The sequence below is a fragment of the Tubulanus polymorphus genome, chromosome 3, assembly GCF_964204645.1.
Source record: "Tubulanus polymorphus chromosome 3, tnTubPoly1.2, whole genome shotgun sequence".
NCBI lineage: Eukaryota > Metazoa > Nemertea > Palaeonemertea > Tubulaniformes > Tubulanidae > Tubulanus > Tubulanus polymorphus.
In genome coordinates this window covers 2,497,423-2,514,494 of record NC_134027.1, presented here as the reverse complement: position 1 = coordinate 2,514,494, position 17,072 = coordinate 2,497,423, and the positions used below count along the sequence as shown (strand labels likewise).

Genomic DNA, 17,072 nt, shown 5'->3' with positions numbered 1-17,072 from the left:
CACCACCTACACTATTCATACTAATTACCGAAACGAACCTACGATATATAACTTCAAGTACTTTTTAGCCTGTATGCAGTAAATTAAAAAGTCAAATATAACAAATAAAAAATTTTCAAATACGAAATCTAAGAATAAAAGCAGTGCAATAGGGGATACAATTTGGGTATCAACTAAGCCTTAGGGGAGATGTCTCCTGTAACCAATCCGTATTAACTATGCTCATTTCAAGCCGTGCAGTAATCATATAGTCAGCAGACAATTAATGCAAAAGTATGGTCACAAAAGCGAAAAAGAAACGAATTTATTTCAATAAGAATAATTTGATTTTTATTGTTCACACATCATCTTAAAAAAAAATCATAAAAAGCATTAAAGGTTAAAACTAAGTAAGAAAGCAAAGTCAGTGACTTTTGGAGTGGACTTACTCCCAAATTGAGACCTATCTACTTATCATTAAGTGTCACAAAGGAAGACTAGATTAAAGACAATGACTTCAATAATTAGAGACGTTAGCAGCGACTATTAATGAAAACATTTATAATAGATGTAAATGTTTAGCAAAACTCAAATCTTAAATCATTACATCGAATGTAAAAAAGAACAATTCCGCTATTTCAATATATAGACATTCATATACATTATGATCAATGCTACCAATTGATTTACTAATTAAAATCTTAAATATGGTATAATATAATTGTATCTTTAGATTTATATAATTTCAATATACGGTAGACTCGGTTTACTCTGGAGACGTTCACTTCGGATTATTGCGTGCCCCGACAATGTATTACAAATATTTCACTCCAATTCATCGTGATAAAGACCTGATTATAACTTGTCCCGCGAGATTCGAGGTAAACCGAGTCTACTGCGTATATTATAATCGTTGCAAAAATAGAACTTTATGACGAACACTGTTGTAATGATTCCATGTATCCACTGGGACCTTTAACAGATAAACCTCCCATCACGTGAAGACACTTTTTATATTGTAGAAATGAACACGAACAATGAGTACTTGGCATATCGGGAAGTTGAGACCACGAATCTGTAGATATATCGTAAGCTTCTACTGTTGCCAATGGTTTACCGGCATTACCTGTTTAAAGTTAAAATGTTGAAAATCAGTGGAAGTTTGAAGGAATGAATGGTTTTTACGATCATTTCATACTATCTCAGTACATATCTCACCTAAACCACCAGCAATTACGACTTTATCATTTACAAATCCAATAGCAGCATCTCCCCTATTAGTAGGCATAGAAGCACCGATGGTCCATTCTCCTGCAATCCAAATATTACAACATGTTACCTCTGCTATAGATATCAATTAGCCAGTAACCTGACTGTGGTTTAGTTTCACGATCGGATATTTTCACGGATATTGGAGGCAAACAGATTCTCTGATCTGATAAAAGAGTACACCCATAGTGATGCATGAGGGATTATTAACAGGTTTTCAAGGTCAGTGGCCACCCTGATAAAGCCATCTCCTCAATGTCTAATAATACTAATAACCAAGGAAGCTTGTTATAAGATGGAGAACTCAAAGGGACCAGAAAATTTCAGCCTTATAACCGAGAGTTCGAAGAATCCTAGTTTTTTATATTAGATGAATCGTTGTCCGAGTTTGTTCTTACGAGGTTCCATGAAGTTAACAAGTATTACTTAAGTATTACTAAATATTTTCAAAAATCAAGGAGTTTTCAAGGATTCAAGGAGTTGTAGGGACCCTGAGTAATATCAATAAATCACCAGCTTACCTTTTTCAAAATCGAATAATTCACAGGTGGCAGAAAACCCGTTAGTTGGATTTTCATTCAGGCCTCCGATGCTGTATAGATGAGTACTGGATGCTATGTACATTGGAAATACCCGGCGACTCGGTAAATCTGGTAATTTATGCCACTTTTTATCATCAAAGTTATACATTTCAAACGCTCCTATCGGTGTCTTTCCACTTCGACCACCTGGAAAATGAAATCACGATTCTGACCGATACTGTGCTAGATCTAGAAAAAATCCACTACTGTAGTTTATCACTTACCAACAACATAGAGTTTATTATTGACTAGGAATATGCCGGTAGCGTAACGAGGAGTTGGCATCGGCGGCAACTCCTGCCAGAGATTCTCTTCAATTCGATAACACAGAAAATGATTTTTTGGACAAGTATCGACGCCCATTCCTCCAACACACAAAATATTACCATCTGAAATTAATTATAAATCAATGCCATGAAAGTCATGAGCATTCCACAGTCGGCTGCTGCATGTAAGGATCCACCAGGTGGCGATAGTATGTATGATGCACCAGATTTCTTCTGATTCAATTTTCAAAAAATTACTTCCATAATCTATTTAACTATAGCTAAAAAAAATTGCACAATTTTTGAAGTCTAAATTGATCTGAGTTTATCTGAAACATCATTTTGAGGCGGCATCTAAATGAAAGTTAATTGAAAATGAACTCAATTTTGATCGAGAGGTTCTATTGATGCGCTCGCCATCTGGCTATTTATATGACACATTAATCTATTTTACCTTTCAATATGGCTGAAACACCGAGTAGATTTTCTTTTAACGGAGTCAAAGACTTCCAGGATTTTGTTTCCGCGTCAAACTCTTCGACCTCTGATAACGGCTGTTGTTTTGTACAGACTCCACCGATAACGATCACTTTATTTCTGACGGCCGCGATGGCCGCACCGGCACGCCTCGTCGGCATATTCGCAGCTGTCGTCCACGTTTTAGTGGAGGAATCATACTTCTCGCAACAGTTCATCGGAACGCCGGTGTGATCACAGCCACCGATCACGTAGAAACAATCACCGATTTCAACGGCTGAAGAGAATACACGTTTTGTTGGCATGCTGCCATGTTTCTGCCATCTATATTCGGGACCATTCGCCATATTGTGAACTGAAATAACAGTAACAGTAACATTAAGTGATGGACCGCTTTGGCGATCTTAACACTGTTTAACGAAATAAATAGCCTACAAAAGCCATGAACGATGCAGTTCCTCAATCAATCAAGTCGGCAAATGAACATCACATTTGGAAAGAACCCAATTCTAACCCGCTAGGCGGTATGACTGCAGTTTAGGTGTCCCTAATGGTTATGCACCTAACCTTACCATAACACTATTCTTTAATAACACTAGCGCCACCCAGTGGATAGGTGACCCAAACTGCAGTTAGACCATGAATGGTTGTCCTGATCATGACAATTTTTAAGAATTAAGCCCGGGCGTTTTTGCAATCTGAATGTTCATGCATCTTAACATCACATTTAGCAAAAACCTAAAACATAAGTTGAACTCACATTAAGTTAAGCAGCTCACTAACTTGGCCTGGTCTATAAAAACAGATTTGTGATGGCATTTATCTGGGATCTTTTCACCGGCAGCGGATGTGACGGCCACTTGTTCAGGATGGACGTCCAATCAGACAGACTTCTCAGAATGGACGCCTCTGAGTGTCGAGCCAACACCTATTACTGCATGTGACGGCCACTTTATGGCTGGCTCATCAGCTCGGTTTCGTGGCGGATGGCTCGACGATTAGGACAAAGCTATCGCTTCACGGTAGCAAAGACACTCCCCGGTGAAGGTCGTTGATCCTCAAAATCTTTCAACGGTAATTTATCCCTAAAAATCAAGTTAAACTGGTTCAAAGAGACCCACAATCCGAATAATAATGTCTGTGTAACTAATCACGCGGTTCTAGAATCCTAATCTATCGAATAGAGCTATTGAAAGGGGTAGGCAACATCCTCTCTGCTCCGATTTATTCAATCTGATCTGACTCTCTCTGGCTCACTCGGCTGTGACGTGTGTTATTCCTCGCTGCTCCCTCTCTCGTATGTATTGTAGCACCATTTCGACCAATACTATTCAAATAATCCCAATCTTAAAACAAAAGCTTTTGATGAAAAAGTCTCTTATAACAACATGCATGCTTTTGGGATTTTGAAATGTTTTAAATTCGAGATACCGCACTTTTTTGAAACAAGCAGAATCTTACAGGTCAGCATGGCATTTCTCATTTAGAAATATGAAAAGAAGTTTGGTCGATTATAGTTCAGATTCATCTGGTGCTGAAGATGAGAATGAATATGGTGAACCATCAGTCAAATCGTTTTCTCAGCATCGGAGCGAAGTTCACCAAACTTCTGCTGAAAATGAAAGGTAAAGAATAGTACATTTGACAATGTATCAGCATTATTTATTGCACTTATCTTTTACTTTTCAACAGCACATTTTTTCGCATTACAGGCTGCCGTCGGTACCTGCTGCTGTTAAATGTATGTATCGAGAAACCGAAATCAAGGAATCTGCGGAGAGACAAAATTACGACAATAGTGAAAACCACAAAGGAAGGAAACGTACATTTCAACATGAGAGAGGAAATTGGGCAACTTATGTATATGTTCCATGTAAGATATGGGCCAACAATTTGATTGTCATTCCTGGTTCAAGGAGTTTTTTAAAGGAGAAAATTTCAAATTTTGAGGAAGTGTCTGCATCGCAATTACAGTAGAGTCCTCCTAAATTGGTACTGTTCATCTTAGTAAACTATTGATTTGGTGGTTTTCTAAGCAAGTTTTTATCCTTTACACTACTTAAGTCGGTTTCTAACCGCCTAATTGAGTGAAAAAAATACCAACTGTACTGATTTAAGCGTTTCTCAAAATTGAAAGAGTTTTTAAGGAGTTTCAGGGAATCTGCTGAAATTAAAGAAGTAGTTACAAGCACCTTTAAAAACATTTTCTGTCTAGAAGAAGCTTTTAAGAAATCGAAGAGTAATAGGGACACTACAATTTGAATTACTTGTATGGATTGAAAATTCTTCTAATTTGTAGTTGAAGTTGATTGCGATTATGAAGATTTTGCGAGGACAGCCTTACAACAGGTGTCTGATATAACCGATTTTCATCTGATTGAAACTCCGCACATCAGCGTTACAAAAACATTTCCAATCAGATTTCACATTATTGCGCCATTAATGAATAGCATAAGAGAAGCATTATCAAATATACGAGTGTAAGTTTCCAACGACAACAAGTGACAACATATGATTTAAATGAACAAAAAACTAAAATATTTAGGCTAAACAAAAATGATACCTTGTTTCTCCGCAGCGGCCGGGTCATTTTTGTAAAATATGATAAAATTTATAAACAGTTCATTTCTATAGCGGCCGGGTCTGTTATGGTGAAATTGATCACGATTTAAAAAAAAGTTATGTATAGGGTAGATAGGCGGCCGGCCGGGTCAACATTTAAGCTCAGCAGAGCGGAGAAACAAGGTATCAATTTTTTTTGGCCTTACGGTGAAAGAAATTTACACTGGTTTTGATAATAACTGACATTTAGGCCTATGCAGAACAACTAAGAGAGTAGTGAACATTTTTCCTTTTCTGTTTTAAAAAAGGCTCATAGAAATTAAGTCGATCAGTCTTCTCTCTTCATTATTGTGGGTTTTTTTCAGTGTAAATTTCTTTTTAAGATATTTGTGTTTGCACACTGAGCTGTTCGTACTATTGAACGTCTGTTTACTGTTTACAGGTTTACATGTTTATTGGATGATCTAGATGTCTATGTGAATGAGGAAAAGACAAGGTACTGATTCAAAGATTTCGATAAAATAGATGAAATGATTATTTTATAATATGGACTTTTGATCTTATGAATCGACATTGGAAATTATTTTCAGAACATTCATTGGTTTAAAAGTTAGTTATGGCCACAATGACCTGGTCAAAATAATATCATCTTTAGATGACGTCCTGAAAGAATATCATTTACCAGTATTTTATCAGGTAAGAAATATAAAAAGATTTGTCCATTCCGATTTCGTCTTGTCAACTTTTCATTGTTTGACTTCAGGAGCCTTCACTGCATCTTAGTTTTGCTTGGTGTCTTGGTGATTTTTCAAGATATTTTACGTGTGAAAGGTTACAGCAATTGAAGGTAACAATGGAAATGGGTGTGGATTGAAAATAAAAGTCTACAGTTGAGGGCGAAATATTCATGTTTTGTGTATTATTTTGCAGGCACTCCTAGTATCTGAAGATGGTGCTAAATATGAATTCACATCAATTTATGTGTCACATTTAGAATATAAATCTGGAAATAAACAAGTTTCATTTATGTTAAATACATGACTATTGTTGAAAACAAGCGTGTTTCATTGTCACTATCTGAAAAGCAAGATGTTTATTGGTATCGTTAGGGAAATTCTTCACATTGCGTTCAATTTAGCAATGTTGCGATGATAAATCAGATAATTCCAATCATCTTGGCCCAGGCTGGAATCTTTCAACCATCATTCATAACTTCTGAAACATCATTGCAAACAACTTCTATAGGCTACTACACACATCTATTAGAATACTGGACAGCATTTCAACAATTCAAACATCCATGTTACAATCTGATTCTTACTAAAACCATTACCGAAATTCAGCAAAGACCATCTCTAGCAATCCAAAAACTCGTCGCAACAAGAAAACGTATTCCATATATAATACAATCATTACGGAATAACCAACAGCTTCCCATTTCAGAATCGAACACTGCTTCACTGTTCAATTATCTGGCAAGAAGTATTTGAACATTCGAAACTCATTTATCCTTGTAAAGACATCCATAAGAGACACAGTGGAATCAGCCCTTATTTGTAAACTTTCGAAATCCAACTTATCTACCACCTCCAGCCACATAATCAATTGTTTATCTAGAGATATCAACACTCTCTACTAGATTTTGGTTAATGTCACTTTGTGTCACACTGCCTTCTCCGTCCTCTTCTACTCGGCCCCCTGGTCGACTTCACTCCGTTACATAATTTGTATTCATCCTGAACTGTTCATAGAATTTTGTGGTTTCTAAGGTACGGTACCCCTGGTTGTTTTCATCTGTCACTTGTTCTGTTTACATTTATTCTGACACATCACTTTTGTTTATGTCCTGTAAGTTTATAGGCCTATGCTACATACATTACTTCTGTTTTCTGTTCATTCCACCTGATGATGGCCATCAGCCAACAGTCGAAACGTTGTGGTTTCGTTTTAATAAATTATTTCATATAAAATTCGAATCGTGCGACTTTTTCCATCAACAACTGTCAACAGGCCCAGTGTAATGTGCAATAAAGTCGTATTGGTTTTGCCATTGAATCATATAATCACATAATCATGTCTTCCGAACGTGCAAAAGTTTGCCAGCGGACCAGTTGGTGGGATTATTTATTGGGTTGAAAAAAAAAGAAGTACATTGCAAGAATAAAACACAGGGGCTCGTAGCAGAGTTGTAGGTAGTATATAAAACCTGTTGATTAACAGACACTGGATTAACAGATTATCGTTTTTACACTACCTACAACTCCATTGGGATCCCTGGGTGAAACTGATTGGACAACAGCAATGCCCACGGCCCAGTTTCATAAAAAGGTTTAACACTTAAATCGATATAATTTCTTCATTAATTCAGTTTATCTTAAATCGATTTAGGCCTTTATCCAGGAGTTGCTATATCAAACTTAACAAATTTCAAAATCAATCATATTTATTCTCATTATACAAAATGCCAGGAGTGCTCGTGGAATTATAATGTAAGCTCCTCAAACAAGTGGACTTTCAAAAACAACTATTATCCAACCACCATATAAACAATAAATGAGAGTTATACGCCCATGGTCCAACCATAGACTCTAAAACAAAAAAAGTTTATGGCCCAACCATGGACTCAATCGTCCATGGCACCCGCACTAAAAACAGAGATAAACCTGGCCAAATACTGGAAAGCGTAGGATAAAGTAATCAATCTGATTTACATTTTTACATCATTTTATTTTCACATCAAATTATAACTTTTAGCTTTTCTCAAATTTTAATAGTCATTTTTATTAAATAGTAACATTAAACATTATCAAACTGTCAACTATTCAAATGACATCTCAATTATCAAGAAAAAGCTCAACTATATTCGATTAGGGCCTTAATAAATCAGTGTTTTATGAACAATTGACATGAACATGACGGTACTTCAATAAGGCCATAAGAATACATTTCTTTGATTCCCAACCAACAGCTCCCCTCCTAATTTAGCCGCCGCCACCTGTTTTTTTTTCTTAAATTTTAGAATATTTAGAATATTTCGTACGGTATCGGTGGGCCTATAAAATATTTTAAGGTGGTAATTAGTGCGGAAACATGGCCGACCCGTCGATTTGAATCGATGAAATCAATCCGGTTTAACTATAAAGTCACACCCGATGAAATCGGTCCCAAATTATCAGAATTTTGATTTTTTTAAAAATTTGTTGGTTTTTTAGTCAAAAGTAATTTATTTTGATTCTCCAGACCTCCCTGATTAATAATATGCAGGAGTAAAAGTTTTTGGGAGGGGGTACGAAGAAATTGAAAGTGAGCCAGATAATAGCGCCGAACGGAACTGTAGGTGTAGTGTTAAACATTCTGAAAATCACGTTATAATGCGTTATTTCATGAATGCAGAATGGATTGAAAAAGGTTTACTAAACTGCTAAAGGTTTACTGCCGGCGCCCACTCACCAGCCAGCCAGGATTAGACTCTCGACTCTTGCACATTGTAGTCTGCGTAACACACGTCAAAAAAGACAAGTATTCTGTCTCGGAGATGAAAATGGGATTTGATACGCATATTTGTGGAGATTGCAACGAATCATTCACTGATCTACAACTGTTCATTAACCACAAAAATATCGGTTGTTTTCAATCACCTCAGACCCAGCAGACAAAGGAACAAACAAATTCAATCGGTAGGCTAATCACAATTACCTGTTTAACAATACAACAAACAGCTGACAAGCGATTGCTGCACAGGCCTAGAGTCCAGGGAGCAAGTGTCCCTAATGGATATGTACCTAACCTGCCCATAACACAGCCCATTATGTTACTTACATAACACATAACACTGTTTTAATTACACTAACACTTAACTGCAGTCACTGGATTCAAATCTTAAGCCTTGACTGCAACTAACTGGCCCCTGCCCTGGTCTCTTGTTCTAATTTTAAATCTTCTCGGTGCTGCTGATGGCATCCCTAATACAGTGAATGCCCTCTCCTTGTAGAAACTGAAGAAGCCGAACAGATTTGTTGTTTGCCCAATGAAATATCAGAAGGTGCATTAGCGAGCATTCATGGAATTCTTATCAATGATAGCGGCGGCAACTTTATTCTGGATGTATCAGAGAATGTCGGAACTTTACAGATGAATTCTTTGATATCAAAACCGGCTGGTAAATTTTATTGAATGTCAAATTTATTCAAAAGTTTCCGTTGAAAATAATAAAATAGTTTTCTAATCCCGAAATCTTTATTTTCAAGTATCCAACAGAAAAAGAGGAAGACCTAGAAAAGTGAAAGATTCTGATACGAAGCCCTCTGTTCCAGTCATCCAAAAACAAGCCGAACAACAACTACCCCTAATATTAGGTACAGATTTTACAAATTTTTCCCCTCGTTCAAAATAATTTTCATGCTTGTGATCATTTTGATTAAATATTTATTGTAGAAAATGGAAAAATCAGCTGCAGAAAATGCAAGAAGAGTTTTTTGAAGGAACGCCATTTTAAAACGCACAGGTGTTTAGCAGGTATTGATTATGTGGATGAAGCGATGTGTGATTCTGATAATGACAGTGTTGTTGCCGCTGCTGCTGCTGCTGCTGCGTCCGCCGGGGAAAATGATAATGTGGATGAAATCGAGGATGAAGACGGTGATTTTCGTCTGAAAAGTGAACGACCGCTGAAAAAACAAAAACGTACTCGATATCCGATTCATCGCGGCTCTACCGACCGAAAAGACGACGCAGATTCTATCGGAGAGAATCATCACGACGTCGAACCGAGTCCAGCCGTAACGATCGAATTAAGCAATGGCTTAGAATCGATACCGGACGACCCGGCTTCGCTTTTAGAGAATTCCGTGATTCCTCGCGTCAGTGAAGCGCCGACTTTCGCGACCGACGACGAAAAACGTCGATTCGACGACAGTTTAAACGTCGAAATCAGCAGTTTCGAGCACATGTTTCGAGTTCATAAGATCGAGCAAGACTTGAATGAAACGACGTCAGTCCAAACGAGTCGAGGTTCGCAGGAATTAACGATTTACTCGTGTAATACGTGTAATAAAGTGTTTAAATCGTTGTCTCATATCAGACATCATTGTTTAACTCACACTGATCTGAAACCCTTCAAATGTACCAAGTGTTCGTATACATCGAACTCAAAAGGTAAGCGTATACCTTTCAATGTCAACTCTAACCAACTTTTGAGCCACTGGCCCCTGTGATCGCGAGAGAAATCCCACAATAACAAAGCCAAGATTGAAAAATTCTATATTTGAAAATTATATTTGAGGAGCGACGTTTCGGCTAACAACTGTTAGCCATCATGAGCGTACTGTGACAGGCCTGACGTACAGGCGAAACGTTGCTCCTCAAATATAATCATTCTGATATAGAATTTTTCAATCTTGGCTTCGTTATTGTGGGATTTCTCTCGCGATCACAGGGTCCAGTGGCTCAAAAGTTGGTTAGAGTTGACATTGAAAGTTCATTGTTACTATGGTATTTATCTGCCAGTTATCTTTAACCAAGTTTTGAGCTACTGACCCCAGGATATATTATCTGGACTCAAAAATTGGGGAATTTCAATCTTGATTTCCTCGGAACTTCTTGAATTTATGTCTTAAGTCTTTAAGAAATTGAAAAATTTCATATTTTAGGGAATCTTTATACACACATGCGGAAGCACACCGGACAATTTTACCGCTGTAAATCGTGCGATTTTAAATCGGTGAATCGCAGTCATGTGATCGATCACGAATCGATTCACAACGCCGAACGACATCGATGCGAGATCTGTCAAAACGATTACAGTACGCTGAAATCATTGATAAATCACGTACGTAAATATCACGGTTCGAACCAACGAGGCGTCGATTACTTACAACAGTTTCTATCGAGACAAACTGCGAGTTCGGCGGGCGCCGTGTTACACCAGTGTCACGTCTGCAATCGTAAATTCAAAAAGAAAATCGACCGCGATCGACATTTATTCGTTCACAAACTCTCCGTACGTCAAACAATGTATAAATGCGAGGTTTGCGATTATAGCTCGCATAGACGTCGTTACCTGGAATATCACATGCAAAAACATCGCATTATCTATTGTTGCGCGATCTGCAGTTTGAGGTTTGCTAGCGCCGCGCAGTTAAATCAACATCTAGACGAGTTTCATTTGTCGGAGAACTGTCCGCAACCATCCGACGAACGAATCAGATCGAACTTGTTTGATTCGTGTATTAACGCGAGTTTGTTTTTACCGGAGCCGGACGGTACGATCGATCTACTCGCAACAGATCAACCGTCGCTGCTGGAAGAGAATTGTTCGCTTTTGGAAAAACTACCACCGGAAACTAGCGACAATTGCGCGAGTGAAGAAACGACAACGTTACTTAAAGATTCTACTCGAAGTCTATCGGACGTCGTAGCCACGGTCGACGAGTCTGAACAATTACGATCGATTCTACGTGGCGCCGCCGATGAAACTGATATTTTAATCGAAGCCTCAGCGGACTCGGATCGGAGAACAACTGAGGATGAAACGATCGATGAAAGAACTCAGATGTTTTCGTACGATATTTATGAAAAATTGAATTATCATTTGTTGAACACGGATCTATTGAATAAGATTAAAGAGATGTTCGGTGATAAAGAGTGTCAGTACTGTGGACGTCTGTTTAATCATCTTACTGATCTTCAACCTCATCTGTTTACGCATACAGGTCAGTCATAATGCTATGGCTAAACAAAAATGATACCTTGTTTCTCCGCAGCGGCCGGGTCATTTTTGTAAAATATGATAAAATTTATAAACAGTTCATTTCTATAGCGGCCGGGTCTGCTATGGTGAAATTGATCACGATTTAAAAAAAAGTAATGTATAGGGTAGATAGGTGGCCGGCCGGGTCAACATTTAAGCTCAGCAGAGCGGAGAAACAAGGTATCAATTTTTTTTGGCCTATACAGTATAGAATGCCAGCATAAATCTCATCGAAGCGGTATCAGTAATAATACGAATCTTTGAATCTTAAAACTGTTGATTTATTTACAGGTGACAAACCATTTCCATGTGATAAATGTGATTATCATGCGGTAAACAAGGGAACACTGATGCGTCATATCGAGAAATATCACGAATACATTCAATACAGTTGTACAGAGGAAGCCTGTTCGTTTACTGCTATTGGTCGTTACCAACTGTGGGTTCATCTTCAAAAACACAAGTCTTCTAAATCCGATTGTCCTGTCTGTAAAACTAGGTTTACTGAGTAAGTGTACTGCTATAGATCCCTTAATGAATCGCTGGTGTTTCCTTTGTAATTTATATTTGAATTTTTCAGTAAGCAAATGTTGAACGTTCACATCTCGACTCAACATCCAGATTTTAACAGAGATGAGGTTCAAAGATCCATCAATATTAGTGAGTACATATCCGATGGATAACCACCGTGTGTCAAAATTTATTTACAAATCGTTTGATTATTGAAAAAACTTTTCATTAGGTCGACGAGTAAACAGGTGTCCAAATTGTGATCGGGTATTCGTCGCGCAAAATGGTACGGATGTTCAGAAACATGTTTGCACGCGTGAAGCAAAGAAAACGTTTAGATGTGAATTGTGCCGGCACACGAGTAGCAATATCAATAACCTGAAAATACACATGTTGAGACATTATAATACGAAACTATTACAGTGCGATTACTGCGATAAGAAATACAAATCAAAGACAGCTTTACGATGCCACATTCGCACTCATAAAAATGGCGGACGTATTTTTAAATGTACCAAGTAAGTATTTTGATTTATCTGAAGTCTAATAGTCAAACCTGATTAATTTAGAGTTTCCTGCAGATTTTGATCCGATATGGATAATATTTGAGGTGCACCTACGTGTTTAATCCATATTTCTCATGAGCCAGATGAATTGCGTCGGTTCCAAATGATCCAAATTAAGCGGGATAGACTGTATTTGTTTATTCGTTTACTTGAGTTGAATGGAGCAAAAAAGAGACACCTCTTTTGATATAGAATAACAATCTGATTTTATAATCAGGTGTCCGTATAATGCAGAACAGAAGAGTCAACTCGTCAAACACATGACGAGACACGAGGTTTTAAAACAATATCGATGTGAAAAATGTGAATTTTCAACGAACGCCCTCGGAGCTATACGGACGCATAACAATCGTTACCATAACAACACCGCTACAGCATTGACGACGACGACAACGGAACAACTCGATTCTTTCAAGATGTTCAAATGTTTATCGTGCGATAGTTTGTTCGAAAATGTTGAATTAATTCATCATCATTTACGCGATGCACATCTACTGGAGGTTGAAGATATACGTGTATTCGAGTCATGTGATAATGTAATGGTCAGCGCTGAAGGGTCGGCAACTACAACACTCAGTGATAACGCTGAAACTCAGGTGTGTATAGACCAGCGAACAGCTTATCCGCTGTCTCGCTTGATCCATCCCTCGCACATTCCATAGATTATTGCCATTCTCATCATTTTTGAAAGTAAAACAAATAAATTTACCTCAGTAGCTCAGCAGGATAAGGTGAGATGCTTATGCATTCGCTATCAGTGCTGAGTGCAGATTCAAATACTGCTGGCTTTTTACATTAGTTGAATCTTCAGTCTTTCGATCAACTTTTTAATATTTCGTAAAAAATGTTTTGAGTTGGTGTCGAACCACTTGTTAATCATTCCCAATGAATGTTTGTATTTACAGGTTGTTCAGTTAAATATCAGTAATAATCAGCCATCAATTGAATCCACTGCTTCCCTAGAATCACTACAATTTAATGGTAAGAAATCATGAGAACTACACACATAGTTGGATCTACGATTGAGGAGTTGTTTATATATACTTATATTTATTGTAGAAGGAGAAATGAATGCGAAACCAGTTTCAACAATAAACATTCTACAGCAGATTATTGCCCAGCAGCAGGTAGGCCTCACAAATGCTTATTATTTCATCTTTGTTCTCTTGACAATTTTATTGTTTGTAACGTGTGTATAACTTTTTAAAGGAATTGTTAGAAGCTCAACAGGGTGATTCGATAAGCCTCCAGCAGACAGGAGGAGCCAGTCTTAACCCGGCAGAAACTATAGTTATTAAACAGCAACAGGAACAGCAGACTGCTGGAGTAGAACAAGCTACACAGTTTGTCATACAGTGTTCTGCTAGTGAAGAAGCTGCCGAACTTTTTAAACAAGTAGAACAAGCGATGAACGCAGATTCTTAACAAGATTCCTATTAGCTGTCAAACGAACGCCAAACGCCCAGGAGTTGCTGCCATCTATCGGATACAACATACATTAATTTCCAATGAGAACAGTAATTTCTCGTGTATTTCTCTACTTCCGTAAACAAATGAGTAGAAATAAATAAATCACTGATCAACAGCGGCATTTAAAACAGTTTTACTCGGCTTTAACTGCACTTCGATAGATATTAATCAGTAAGATTGATATGGCTGACGAAATAGATGATCTGTTAGATGAGGTCGAATCAAAGTTCGTCATCAATAAATCGTCAAATTCTAGTAAAAATGTGAAAACTAAGTCAAATTCATCATCAACAACAAGCAGCAGCAGCAGCAGCAGCTGCAACTTTACAGCTGCTGGTACCGGTAGTGGATGTGGTAGTAAATATAATACACAGGGTGGAAAATTAACTCAGTCTCGGTGAGTTCATTTATCTTAGTCCTTTAGATTAAAAATTGAAGAAAGGGTAAGATTCAAGAATAGGGGACTACTAGTGGTTAGGATTAGGGTTAGGATTAGGGTTAGGGTTAGGTTTAGTTCCTAATCATCATTAATTACTATATACATTACTATCATTATATATCATCATTATCAATTACTAATATTATTACTTAATTGATTACTATCACTACATATATATTGCTATAGTCCCCTATTCTTGAATCGCACCGAAGAGAGGATGTTTTTGGAAGATAATTTTATTTTACGCCTTGAAAACATTTCCATTCATTATTTTGTTTGGTAGAATGAAAGCCAGTAATGTAGACAACGATTTGGATGCAATGATCGATGATATAATGGGTATGCCATCGGAACCACAGGTTTGTAACCACTTTATTTTTCGATTTCTATTTCTGGTAATTTAAGCGCTACTTGCCTAAATGCGAGTTTGGTAATAATTTTTTGTCCTCATCTTCCAGTTAAAACCAGTCGGTAATTCAGGGATTTCATGTAAAAGAATCGTTACTTCAGCGCAGAAAAAGTACGTAATTTATCGGGTAGATCTGCTGCTAAAAGGAAATTTTATTAGTACCGTTCTAACTAGACTTCGTATTTCAATTTCTAGATGTTTTCCGATATTCTTGGGTGGAACAAGGTGTGAACAGGGTCTAGCAAGTTCTATTCAATCAAAGTAAGTTTCTCTATAATTAAGAAAGTGGATATTTTAGCATAATTCTGATAAACGCTTTTTTGCCAATACAATTTTAAGAAATTATGATTTATAATTAGATTTTTTAAATTTTTAGTATAAGCGTTGGGGTCAGGTTTAGGGTTAAGTTAAGGTTGAGGGCTAAATTTTTAAAAAAGTTAATATCCATTCCCTAATCCAAAATCATTTGAACGTAAATCATCGCTTTAGAAATTGTGATTATTTTCAGATGTTGTGATAGACTTCGTTGCACTGACTGTGATTTTAAGATCGTACAATTTGACAACTGTAAATGGCATTCGAGTACCGACTACCTCTTTCTGAGAAATAACGTTCCAGATCATGAGAAATTAAGAGCTAAATTGACATCTGAATTAGGTAATAAAACGACATTTATCTCATTCAGTGCTGATAATAGTAAGAAAGATTACACGGCAGAGTTTGATTATTTTTGCATCCAACCAGTGTTTACTTTTGAGTTTAATGTTACATCCTTATCATCATATTTTCAGGTACAAGAAGCTACGCGTGTCAGTGTAAGTGGACGAGTATTCGAGAACTCACCGATTTAAGAACTTGTAAAGATCTCAAATGGATTTGTGGTAAACATTGAGGGAGGTGTACCGATTGATATTATAACCTAGTTTAATAATTACTGAATTAAACGTTTTACATTCATGACTACTTAATCAAAATCATGTTTTCCTAGATTTGATTTGCTCTTGGTTTCTTATGTAATAGACAGTCAAACTCGCTTATGTCGTTGTTGTTGGGATGATCAATATGTCGATGACTTATCTGAATGACGACTTATACTTACCGTAGTAGATCGAATTGGAAAAACAATTTAGGACTCAAAAATAGAGATAACTTTAATGATGTGATGACGATTTAAACGAGTTTGAACTTAAAGCTTCGTTACTATGGAAAGTTCATATCGAGTTCTTCATATTATATTCTGGTACTTCTTTATTGTTAAGTGGTTTGAATGTAATACTATCTAAGCCTTTATGATCAAACACAATTGATATTATGTGCTATATGAAGGCTACTGCATTTAGATACTGCCGTATTTCAATTGGCTTTCATTGTATTCTAATATATGTAAACGTCTAGTAATTATGGCACTCCATCTCGATTAATGATGCTTTGGCGAGAAAAACGTTGCCTCTGTATTCCGTCCACAAGCAGCAGTCTGTGATGATTGGTTTGTGTACAACATCTATCATGTTTTAACTTTTTACGCATTCGAAAAATGAATCCGCATAATACTGTTCGTAGTTATGTTCAAGGCAGCTGCTGACAAAAATACTTGAGGCTTCCAATATATACAGCTACTATCACGAAATATACTGTGCTGAAATAAAATTAGTCACATCTTAATGTTTTAATTGTAAGAATGTGTTGTCAAGACGTTCATATCAAATAAAATTGATAGATAACATAATCATATAGTTATCTTAAGTTAAACTGTCGACCTTGCTGGATCTGTCGAATTATTGCTTATTAATAAAGTA

General features: G+C 36.9%; 4 protein-coding genes across 5 annotated transcripts; 3 read left to right on the top strand and 1 right to left on the bottom strand.

Annotated features, from left to right (window-relative positions):
* Positions 1–320: 320 nt before the first annotated feature.
* On the bottom strand, positions 321–3,584 carry LOC141901514 (kelch domain-containing protein 8A-like). Its single transcript, XM_074788800.1, has 6 exons — positions 3,333–3,584; positions 2,550–2,927; positions 2,054–2,218; positions 1,770–1,976; positions 1,198–1,290; positions 321–1,105 (listed from the first exon to the last, which is right to left on the bottom strand). The coding sequence occupies exons 2-6, from the start codon at positions 2,917–2,919 to the stop codon at positions 909–911; spliced, it is 1,032 nt and encodes a 343-aa protein (XP_074644901.1). The 5' UTR covers positions 2,920–2,927; positions 3,333–3,584; the 3' UTR covers positions 321–908.
* A 38-nt stretch (positions 3,585–3,622) lies between these two features.
* LOC141901515 (U6 snRNA phosphodiesterase 1-like) lies at positions 3,623–6,175 on the top strand. The gene is made up of 8 exons (XM_074788801.1): positions 3,623–3,646; positions 4,060–4,197; positions 4,285–4,445; positions 4,872–5,052; positions 5,577–5,630; positions 5,725–5,830; positions 5,898–5,981; positions 6,065–6,175. Exons 2-8 carry the CDS (start codon positions 4,064–4,066, stop codon positions 6,173–6,175), a joined length of 831 nt encoding a protein of 276 aa, XP_074644902.1. The 5' UTR covers positions 3,623–3,646; positions 4,060–4,063.
* Positions 6,176–7,378: 1,203 nt separating this feature from the next.
* On the top strand, positions 7,379–14,385 carry LOC141901900 (zinc finger protein ZFAT-like). 2 transcript variants are annotated; one of them, XM_074789467.1, is made up of 12 exons: positions 7,379–7,462; positions 9,126–9,293; positions 9,382–9,489; positions 9,569–10,288; positions 10,783–11,844; positions 12,174–12,390; positions 12,463–12,542; positions 12,625–12,910; positions 13,176–13,554; positions 13,864–13,939; positions 14,018–14,085; positions 14,168–14,385. In XM_074789467.1, the coding sequence occupies exons 2-12, from the start codon at positions 9,266–9,268 to the stop codon at positions 14,381–14,383; spliced, it is 3,240 nt and encodes a 1,079-aa protein (XP_074645568.1). In that variant the 5' UTR covers positions 7,379–7,462; positions 9,126–9,265; the 3' UTR covers positions 14,384–14,385. The 2 variants fall into 2 exon arrangements, with proteins under 2 accessions (XP_074645568.1, XP_074645567.1); XM_074789466.1 differs by lacking the exon at positions 7,379–7,462 and adding an exon at positions 8,229–8,811.
* Positions 14,386–14,610: 225 nt separating this feature from the next.
* Positions 14,611–16,968, top strand: LOC141901901 (cilia- and flagella-associated protein 418-like). The gene is made up of 6 exons (XM_074789468.1): positions 14,611–14,825; positions 15,151–15,226; positions 15,326–15,387; positions 15,472–15,537; positions 15,785–15,933; positions 16,068–16,968. The coding sequence occupies exons 1-6, from the start codon at positions 14,611–14,613 to the stop codon at positions 16,166–16,168; spliced, it is 669 nt and encodes a 222-aa protein (XP_074645569.1). The 3' UTR covers positions 16,169–16,968.
* Positions 16,969–17,072: the final 104 nt, after the last annotated feature.